General features: G+C 36.4%; 1 protein-coding gene and 1 pseudogene across 1 annotated transcript; both read right to left on the bottom strand.

Annotated features, from left to right (window-relative positions):
• Window positions 1-1446: 1446 nt before the first annotated feature.
• Window positions 1447-6407, bottom strand: LOC108240863 (annotated as a pseudogene).
• Window positions 6408-6966: 559 nt separating this feature from the next.
• Window positions 6967-11005, bottom strand: LOC108240901 (extracellular calcium-sensing receptor-like). The gene is made up of 8 exons (XM_017424698.3): window positions 10854-11005; window positions 10082-10376; window positions 9652-9941; window positions 9101-9396; window positions 8663-8868; window positions 8338-8556; window positions 8120-8243; window positions 6967-8036 (listed from the first exon to the last, which is right to left on the bottom strand). Exons 1-8 carry the CDS (start codon window positions 11003-11005, stop codon window positions 7138-7140), a joined length of 2481 nt encoding a protein of 826 aa, XP_017280187.1. The 3' UTR covers window positions 6967-7137.
• Window positions 11006-11238: the final 233 nt, after the last annotated feature.

The following is an 11238-nucleotide window of genomic DNA, read 5'->3' as shown; positions in this document are numbered from 1 at the left end:
AGATTTTCATTTGTTGTCATTTGTAATCATCAAAATTAAACGAAATAAACATTTGAAATATATGAGTTTGTATGTAATTTATGAATATAATATACAAGTTTCACTTTTTAAATGGAATTACTGAAATCAATCTACTTTTTCATGATATTCTAATTTTATGACCAGCACCTGTATAGTGTCATTTTGGTATAATATGGACATAAAAAATCCCACACCAAGTGGCATGTCCCTTCAAAGTTTCTTCAAGAACTTTTCTAGTTTATTCTCTTCTCCATTTTTTTTAGGGGAGGGGCGGATTCAGGCAAGAACTGGTGACGCCACCTGTCAGACTCCACGCCCTCCTTTAACTTTTTTAACAGAAAGAGCAAACATCTTGAAAATCACTGGAATATTTAGCCATGATGAGAAGTCCTTCTAACCTGAAACATCTTTATGTTATTTATTCTTTGTCAGAGTAGGTGACTTTGCCTGCCAGCATCTGTGTCACCCTTTAATCAAGTGTTCCTTTCAAAATAAAAGTAGCAACAAATCATGATCTGGGAAATGCACTGATTAAAACCCTTAATGGTGAAAATATCTCAGTCCTTTGTTGATGGACGTACAGATTCTGGCAGTTGAAAACTCTCTAACCTGTAAAGAACACTGTGCCTAAAAACGGAAATACTATAAACATATTATGTGTCTGTGCTGGTAGCCTTAAAATGTTATTTAGATGAGATGCAATGCACAATATTATTTGTTTTCATTAATTATTTTGGGGATTTGTTTTTGTCATGCATTCATATACTACAAAAAAAAAAAGATTTAAAAAACCTGGTTTACAAGAAAAAAGTAGATGGAAGGAAAATACATTTTTCATGCTCAGCAGACATAACTTTAGGTGACATGAAACAATTACATCAAAAACTATGTTTATATGAAATGAGTTGACAAAGATACAAATTGCTCAGGTTTTCAGCTAATCTCTGAGTTTGTTGAAATGAAGAGTTGTGAGGAATTCTATTTTTTCTATTTTAAAAAGATTCAATTGTCTTATAAAGATCTTACCCTATCATTCATTTGAAGTATTATTTCCTGGATAAATGAAGTTACATTAGACTTCCTTCTTAAAATTAGATAAACAAAAATTAGCCAATCTTTCAAAAATCTGTTTAAAAAGAAAAAAAATCACAAGATACAGCTATCTTTAAAGAGCCAGGAATCCTCTCTCTAACATGTATAAGTTATGTATAGCAAAATGAAAACTGTAAAAAATAACAATAACAACAAAGAAGATAATAAAACACACATTGCATACAGGTGGAAGATATATTTATACAAGATTTTGCTCTAAACACATTTCAGTCAAGAAAAAAACATATACAGAATTCTTGGAAGAAATGTCAAAACTTTCTAACGTATTGTAGATGCTGTCATGGTCTTCTTTCCAAGCCTTTTGCAATTTATGTTCAGTTTTTGTTCATTAAATATTTCTTGGAGTTCTTCTCTGGCTGAAATAATATGATGAAACACTTTGGAGCAAAAATACACAGGATCAGTCCAAAACTGGAGGCCAGGATGGCAAATATCTCCACAGCCACAGTAAATTTTCCAGGAGAGCTGACATATGCTGGGATGAAGGTGAGCCACACTGCACAGAATATCAGCATGCTGAAGGTTATCAGCTTGGCCTCATTAAAATTATCAGGTAGTTTCCGAGCTAGAACAGCTAACACAAAGCAAAAAACAGCCAGCAGGCCAATGTACCCGAGCACAGCCCAGAACCCAACAGCAGAGCCTAATGCACATTCCAGGATGATCTTCTCCTTAAATGTGGTCAGATTTTTCATTGGAAAGGGAGGGCTGAGAACCAACCAAACAGTACAAATTATTACTTGAATAACTGTGAAAAACACAACAGTCATTCTTTGTTGAGGAGGCCCAAACCATTTCATGGCATTACTACCTGGAAGTGTAGCTTTAAAGGCCATTAAAACCACTACAGTTTTCCCAAGAACACAGGAGATACAAAGAACAAAGATAATACCAAACGCTGTGTGCCGCAGCATGCAGGACCATTCAGAGGGAGCTCCGATGAATGTTAACGAACATAAAAAACACAGAAAGTCAGAGAGAAGAGCAGCATGAAGCTCAGCTCAGAGTTGTTGGCTCTGACAATTGGAGTAGTTCGATGATAAAAGAAAATAAGTGCTGTTATGATGGCCAGACAGGTGCCAATAACAGAGAATGTAGCCAGTATTATTGCCAAGATTTCATTGAAGGAAAGAAACTCCACAGGTTTGGGGAAACAATCATTTCTTTCTGCATTAGGCCAGAATTCACTGGGACATGGGAAGCAATCAGGAGAATCTAAAACAACAAGAAAGAAAAACAGTTGTTAGCATTCAAAACATTATTAAAATTTGTATATGCTCATTAAGAAAATTTAAAGTTAGTTACCTGTTTCATTACTGATCTCTCCTTTAGGACATGGTATACAATCATAGCAGCAGATGGGTTTTCCTTTCTGCAACACTTTACGAGTTCCTGGAGAACAACTCTTAGAGCACACTGACACTGGTACCTGTCATAGAGACAGTCAAAATAAAATTCAGTAGTTTTTGCAAAACAGCTACAACTAGATAGTTTTCAAATCTGTGAACTGTTATATTCTAGTCATTAGGTTCATTACTTGTGTGCCACCTTCCACCCAGGTTATGTTCCTGTTGATATAAAACTCCTGTCCTTTTGGCAGTGATGCATCATAGTATCCTACTGTTACCAGCTCAATAAGTCCACTCTCACTTTTCTGCCAGTTGACCAGCTCATAAAAAGCCACAGGATCCCCATTATCATCAAATGATAAAGGATAACCATTGCGGGAAAACTTGGTGTTTTTTAAAGCAGTAAAGACCTGTAAAATATTTATTTAAAAGTGAAGCATAATATATTTTAAATAGCAAAAAATAATATTTAAATAAAATTACAAGATTCGATTGCTGACAATTTCTTGATTTTTTTTATTTTCAGTTGACCTGTTTTGGCTCCCGTCTGATGTGTTTGTCACATTGAGAGGTGAAAGTTGTTTCCTGACATACTGTGTTGTGAATGGCATGAGCTATTGCATACACAGCCTTGTACACCATGTTAGTAATTCTTAGCTGAGATGTTTCAGTGTATGGACTTTTAAGTGTTTTTATATTTTCAGTTCCATCACACAGTCTCTTGTTTGACTCAGCATCTACAGACAGATAAAGACAGACAAACTGCTTTAGCTGTCAAAAAAAATACTTACTGCTTTGACTTCATGTACGCAAAAATTTAAATGTACCCAAAACAGTCAACAGTTCAAACTAATAATTGATTGATTTTATATGCAGAGCCAGCAACAACATTGCAAAAAAAAATGCAGCATGTGTCCATCTTCAATCCTAAAATAAATACAAATGTCTTCTAACTAAACAGCAGTATTAATTTAAAGTCAAGTCTAGTTTATTTGTAAAGCACATTTCAGCAACAAGACAGTTTAAAGTGCTTTACATCATAAAAACAACCTACATTCACCAAATGAGATATGTTGGTCAATGTTCCATTTATTATGGTTCAAAAGCAACTCTAAACAGGTGGATTTTAGCCTTGATTTAAAGGAACTCGGTGTTTCAGCTGTTTTGCAGTTTTCTGGAAGTTTGATCCAGATTTGTGGTGTATAGAAGCTGAATGCTGCTTCTCCATGTTTGGTTCTGGTTCTGGGGATGCAGAGTAGATCAGAACCAGAAGACCTGAGTGATCTGGAAGGTTGATACTCTAAGCCACAGGAAGCCAGTGTAAGGACTTTAGAACTGGTGTGATGTGCTCTATCTTCCTGGTTTTAGTGAAAACATGAGCAGCAGCGTTCTGGATCAGCTGCAGCTGTCTGATTGATTTTTAGGCAGACCAGTGAAGACATTGTTTCAGTAATCAATGTGACTAAATATGAAAGCATAGATGAGTTTCTCAAGATCTTGCTGGGACATTAGACCTTTAATCCTTGAAAAATTCTTCAGGCGATAAAAGGCTGACTTTGTAACTTTGAAGGTTCAGATCTGAGTCCATCACCACACCCAGATTTCAGGCCTGATTACTAGTTTCGAGCTGTTATAACTGAAGTTGTGTGCTGACTCTTGATTGTTTCTCTTTAGGTCCAAAGATAATTACTTCAGTTTTGTTTCTGTTCAGCTGGGGAAAGTTATGGCACATCCACACATTGATTTGTTCTACACATCTGTTCGGTGCTTGGATGGTTTCAGAGTCACTTGGTGACATTGTAATTTAGAGCTGTGTGTCATCTGCGTAGTTGTGGTAACACATTTTATTTCCTGTTATAACCTGAGCTAGTGGGAGCATATAGATATTGAATAGTAGCGGTCCCAGGATTAAATCCTGAGGTACCCCATACGTAACTTCTGTTTTTAATCATCACCATGCTCAACAATAATTAATAATTTAAAAACAATGCAACACATGCGATCTTTTATTCATACTTTAACTTCTTACTTTCTGTGAATGTGCAGTTGAATGCATCCTCCCAGAACTCAGTAAGCACTGAAGAGGCAGCTACTTCAGTGGGAGACAGACCCAACAGAAAGTCTCTCAGCCCTGGAATGACAGATTGCTGAATAGCAACTCCAATGGCCCCTGCACAGAAACTGAAACTCATCAAGAGTGGGTCAGTTATCCAGCCTTCACTTCCTATCCACTGGCGAGGTGGTGAAGGCTCCCGAGCCAGCTCCTCTAACAAGACCCTCATATCTCCGGAAGCAGTAAAAGCTACAACAACAAGCGCTGTTGACCTGCAGACATAACAGAATATATCAATAAACTAATCTTTACCACATTTGAAACACATAATATAATGTGTAACCTATTTTTAAGATGATAATTAGTGCTAGGTATTTGTGCTTCAATATAAATGTTCTAAAATTTAGGTAAAAATTAACAATAATTCTTAGTCAGATAAAAAGCAATATCTAGAAATATATTATATTTTTTACTGTTATTAGTAGTGGCAGTAGTAGTAGTAGTATTTTCTTTCAAAATACTTTTTCCAACAAATTAAATATTAGGAAAAATATACAAATGAAAAAATCAATCACGTACAAACCTGCGGATAACATCAGCTACTTTCTGTACTTTGCTTTGAGAGTCGGTTCGATAGAAGGATTCAGAGTACTCCACACAGATCCCCTCTTTCTGTGCTGCATCAAGAAAAGATGCCATGCCATAATTTCCATAATCTGAGTCTGAGCGAACAGCACCAATCCAAGTCCAGCCAAAGTGTTTCACCATCTTGGCCAGAGCATCAGCTTGGAACTGATCACTGGGAATTGTTCTGAAAAACGTTGGGTACTGCTGCTTATCTGACAGACAGGCACAAGTGGCAAAGTGGCTAACCTATAAAACAAAAAAAAGGACTACATGGTTTTCTAAGATGAAGATTAAGTCTGTAAACAACAGCACAGGCTTTGCTTTTTTCAGTTTGCACAAAATGCAGAGTACTTACCTGAGGAATGTTGAAGGGTCCAATGATGCGTGCCATACTGATCGATGGCGTAGATCCAGAGTCTCCAACAACAGCCATTACTGTCCCAGCACGGGAACAATTGCTGTCTTTGAGAAAAACACTTTCCTGACCATTTGTTAACTGAAATGCTACATGGGCTGCTACAAGCCCTGAAGCACAAGTATCATAGATCTGATATCCAAGTTTGATGCCTGGCAGAAGCTCTGTGCTGTTGTTTATCTCCTCAATAGCAAAGATCATTGTTCGAGAGAAGCGCAGTTCCCGAGCATTAATGCTGCACACAATTAATAAGGAGAGCTCTTTTGTTTACATAGAATTGGCGAAAAAAACTTAACTATTACATACAAACAAAATATAAAATTCTGCTATTAGAAATCAAATCATATTTCAAAAGAAGTGAAAAATAAATGTTAACCTTTTTTAAACATAAATCAAAATGCATTCATGTTCATTATACATAAATCTGTTGACGTAATAAACACAACATTGAAATGATGTCTTCTAATTGCAAAAAAACAGTTTAAAATTTAATTAAGTTATTTTGTTGTTTGTTTCTTTCTCACATCACAGCAAAAGAAGCAAAGCACTTGATTTTATTTCATATACAGCTAACATCCATCTCTACAGTTTCTCCTTCTTACCTTCCTGTGCATCTTGCAGGTTCAGGCTTGGTGGTGTAGTTATTAAGTACTGTTTGAACTTTGAAATTAATGAAAAAAGCACCTGCAATAACAAAGTCACCATCCATTGAGAATGCAGGCAAACGGGGAGTACCCTGCAGGGTACATTTCATCAATGGAGCCTCAGTACTGACTCCAGCACCAGTCAGATCATCTATAGACTCTGTTCTTTGTTTCACATCATTCATAGTACCATCCAACACAACAACTTCAATCAGCCCGAACAAACTCACTAATCTCAGACCAATAAAGAGAGTCCTGATCTCCATTCTTCAAGTGTCTTTAAAAGGGTGTATGTGTTTTATTGTTTTATAAACTTCTGTTGTACATCAGGTGGTTTTTCATTAAAAGCAAGCTGCCCTCATATACAACTTTTAATTAGTCCATGTGGACATAATTTACACTGTTAACTAAATTTAATCTTTAGTCTGTCTAAGTTTTTTTTTCATCTTTTAAAATCACCCATATTAGCTTTAGCAATCTTTCACAATATTTTGGATTTTTTTTCCTTATGACAGTCAAGCCTTGCATAGACGCTTGTATTTGGTCTTCTAATAGAGAATATATTGTATTATTTCATAATGTAAATGTAATTATGTGAAACTGATTCATAGTGATTTTATTTGTTATTTTACTTTTTTGCCCTTTATTAAAATAACTTTTTAAAAACTGTGTTGTTTTTTATTGTATTATGTTTTATTGTGAATCTGTTCATTTGGAGTTTAAACGTAACTTTAAGATGGCCAGCGTTACACACATTACATACAGGTGGAAGATATATTTATACAAGATTTTGCTCTAAACACATTTCAGTCAAGAAAAAAACAAATACAGAACTCTTCAGAAGAAATGTCAAAACTTTCTAGCGTATTGTAGATGCTGTCATGGTCTTCTTTTCAAACCTGTTACAATTTATGTTCAATTTTTGTTCATTAAATATTTCTTGGAGTTTTTCTCTGGCTGAAATAATATGATGAAACACTTTGGAGCAAATATACATAGGATCAGTCCAAAACTGGAGGCCAGGATGGCAAATATCTCCACAGCCACAGTAAATTTTCCAGGAGAGCTGACATACGCTGGGATGAAGGTGATCCACACTGCACAGAATATCAGCATGCTGAAGGTTATCATCTTGGCCTCATTAAAATTATCAGGTAGTTTTCGAGCTAGAACAGCTAACACAAAACAAAAACCAGCCAACAGGCCAATGTACCCGAGCACAGCCCAGAATCCAGCAGCAGAGCCTAATGCACATTCCAGGATGATCTTCTCCTTGTATGTGGTCAGATTTTTCATTGGGAATGGAGGACTGAGAACCAACCAAATGGTACAGATTAAAACTTGAATGAAGGTGAAAGACACTACAGTCAACCTTTGCTGCAGAGGCCCAAACCATTTCATGACATTACTACCTGGAAGTGTAGCTTTAAAGGCCATTAAAACCACTATAGTTTTCCCAAGAATACAGGAGATACAGAGAACAAAGATAATACCAAAAGCTGTGTGCCGCAGCATGCAGGACCATTCAGAGGGAGCTCCGATGAATGTTAATGAACATAAGAAACACAGAGTCAGAGAGAAGAGCAGAAGGAAGCTCAGCTCAGAGTTGTTAGCTCTGACGATTGGAGTTGTTCGATGATAAAAGAAAATAACTGCTGTTATGATGGCCAGACAGGCTCCAATAACAGAGAATGCAGCCAGGATGATTGCCAGGACTTCATTGAAGGACAGAAACTCCACAGGTTTGGGGAAACAAGCATCTTTGTCTGCATTGGGCCAGAATTCACTTGGACATGAAAAACAATCTAGAGAATCTAAAAAAAAAAGAAAATTTAAATTAAAAAAAAAAAGACAGTTCAACCTGATATATAAAGTGGGAAAAAACATCAGATGTTACCTGTTGTATTACTGATCTCTCCTTCAGGACATGGTATACAATCATAGCAGCAGATGGGTTTTCCTTTCTGCAACACTTTACGAGTTCCTGGAAGACAACTCTCAGAGCACACTGACACTGGTACCTGTCATAGAAACAGTCAAATTACAGCCAAGGGCCTGTGACTAATTCGTTTTCAAACTTTTAAAATGTTACATTGTAGTCATTCAACGTTTTACCTCTGTAACACTTTCAGCCCAGGATATATTCTTGTTGATCTGAAACTGGCCTTTTGGCAGTGATGCATCATAGTATCCTACTGTTACCAGCTTCATGATTCCACTCTCACTCTTCTGCCAGTTGATCAGCTCATAAAAAGCTACAGGATCCCCATTCGCGTCAAAGGACACAGAATAACCATTGCGGGAAAAGTTGACTTTTTGTAGTGTAGTAAAAACCTAAAAAATTGAAAAGAATAACCATACATATTGGACCTAACATCTAAATAAAGTTAAATAAATAAATGGCTGATAAAAAATTCAAAATGTATTTTTTTAAAATAACCTGTTTAGACTCCAATTCGAAGTGTTTGTTACACTGAGTGGTGAGATTTGTTTCCTGACACACTGCATTGTGAATGGCATGAGCTATTGCATAAACAGCCTTGTACACCATGTTGGAAGCTCTTAATTGAGATGTTTCAGTGTACGGGTTTTTGAGTGTTTTTATATCTTCTGTTCCATCACACATTTTTTTGTCTGGATCAGGATCTACAAACACATTAAGATGCACACAGATTGTTTGATCTATGTACACAGAGCTGTTAATTTTTACATGACAATCAAATTACTATTTAAATCATTCAGCTGTTGTGATTTAACTGTAATTTAAGGTAAAAAGGCACATGAGGCATTTCAACATTTTAAGGGAGACAGCTTTTGTACATCTTGTCTTTGTTCAGTTTTAGATAAACAGAAATGTATTTGGTTAATAGGACCTCACGTTTTTTCAGACTACAACTGAATGCATCCTCCCAGAACTCAGTAAGCACCGAAGAGGCAGCTACTTCAGTGGGAGAGAGATCCAGCAGGAAATCTCTCAACCCTGGGATGACAGATCGCTGAATGCCAACTCCGATGGTCCCTGCACAGAAACTGAAGCTCATCAAAAGTGGGTCAGTTGTCCAACCCTCACTTCCTATCCACTGACGAGGTGGTGGTGGATCCGAAGCCAGCTCATTTAACAGAACACTCATATCTCCTGAAGCAACAAAAGCCACAACAACCAGCGCTGTTGACCTGCAGACATAAAACATTTTTTGACTAAACTAATCTGTGTCACATGTGAAACATCTGTGTCCTGTGTAACACACATATAATGTTTTGAAGCCTAATAAATTCAATGTGTGAATTGTAACAAAACAAACAAAAAAAGAGCAAAACATTTCTTGTTCAGATTATGATGTTTCATAAATGTGTTTTAACCTTTTAAATTTTTTTTTAAAGCAAATTAAACAGGTGTAGAAAACACAAAAAATTCAATGATGTACACACCTGCGAATAACATCTGCGACTTTTTGAATTTTGTTTCGAGGGTCAGTTCTAAAGAAGGATTCAGTGTACTCCACACATATCCCTTCTTTCTGTGCTGCAGCAAGAAAAGAAGCCATTCCATAATTTCCATAATCTGAGTCTGAGTGAACAGCACCGATCCAAGTCCAGCCAAAGTGTTTCACCATTTTGGCCAGAGCATCAGCTTGGAACTGATCACTGGGAATTGTTCTGAAAAATGTTGGGAACTGCTGCTTATCTGACAGGCAGGCACAAGTGGCAAAGTGGCTCACCTATAAAACAAAAAATACGTTTTTTTATCATTCTCAGAAACATTTTTATCATGGTAGTAATCCAAATATATATATTTGGATTATTACAGTAACATATATATACGTTTTCTTTCAGTTTGGAGGGAATGCAGACTACTTACTTGAGGAATGTTGAAGGGTCCAATGATGCGTGCCATACTGATCGATGGCGTAGATCCAGAGTCTCCAACAACAGCCATTACTGTCCCAGCACGGGAACAATTGCTGTCTTTGAGAAAAACACTTTCCTGACCATTTGTTAACTGAAATGCTACATGGGCTGCTACAAGCCCTGAAGCACAAGTATCATAGATCTGATATCCAAGTTTGATGCCTGGCAGAAGCTCTGTGCTGTTGTTTATCTCCTCAATAGCAAAGATCATTGTTCGGGAGAAGCGCAGATCCCGGGCACTAAAGCTGCACAAAACCAATCAAAGAAGTACTGATACTTAAGTAAAAAGGGAAGGAAAAATCTTACCTTAAATTACATACAACTGAGCTTGTAAAAAGAATAAATAAATAAATAAAAAATTAAATAAATCAGCAATTTACAAAATGAACAACCGATCACTTCACATCATTTACAAACCAAAATATAAAATAACAAGCTTGGCTAATACATTTTTAAACATAAAATAAAAGATCAAATTGTAATTTAGAGGGAATAAATTGTAAAAGGAAAATACATTTATTTAAACAAAGATCAAAAATGTCTATCCTTTTTTATTGTGTTTAATCTGTGGCTAAATTTAGTAAGTATTTGTAGTAAGAAAGACAAAATAGAAAGAATGTCTACTATTTGCAAAACATACTTTATAATTTTATGATATATAGTGTTTTTTGCCCAACATCACAGCAACAAACATGTTTTTACCATCACCTTTTTCCTCTTACCTTCCGGTACATCGTGCAGGTTCAGGTTTGGTGGTGTAGTTATTAAGTACTGTTTGCACTTTGTAGTGAAGGACGAAAATACCTCCAATAATAACGTCTCCATCCACTGAGAATGCAGGCAAACGAGGGCTACCTTGCAGGGTACATTTCATCAGTGGAGCCTCAGTACTGACTCCAGCCCCAGCCAGATAAGACTGAATTCTCTGTTTCAGACCATTCAATGTACCATCCAATACAACAACTTCAATCAGCCATAACAAACTTACTAATCTCAGACCAATAAAGAGAGTCCTGGTCTCCATTCCTCATGTGTCTTTATATGAGTGTATGAGCGTTTTTACTGGTTTACAAACTCCTATTGTACATCAGATGGTTTTTCATTAAA

The sequence above is a fragment of the Kryptolebias marmoratus genome, linkage group LG2 (genome assembly GCF_001649575.2).
Source record: "Kryptolebias marmoratus isolate JLee-2015 linkage group LG2, ASM164957v2, whole genome shotgun sequence".
Taxonomy (NCBI): Eukaryota; Metazoa; Chordata; class Actinopteri; order Cyprinodontiformes; family Rivulidae; genus Kryptolebias; species Kryptolebias marmoratus.
Note: the sequence above shows the minus strand (reverse complement) of the source record. Positions and strands in the feature narration are given on the sequence as shown.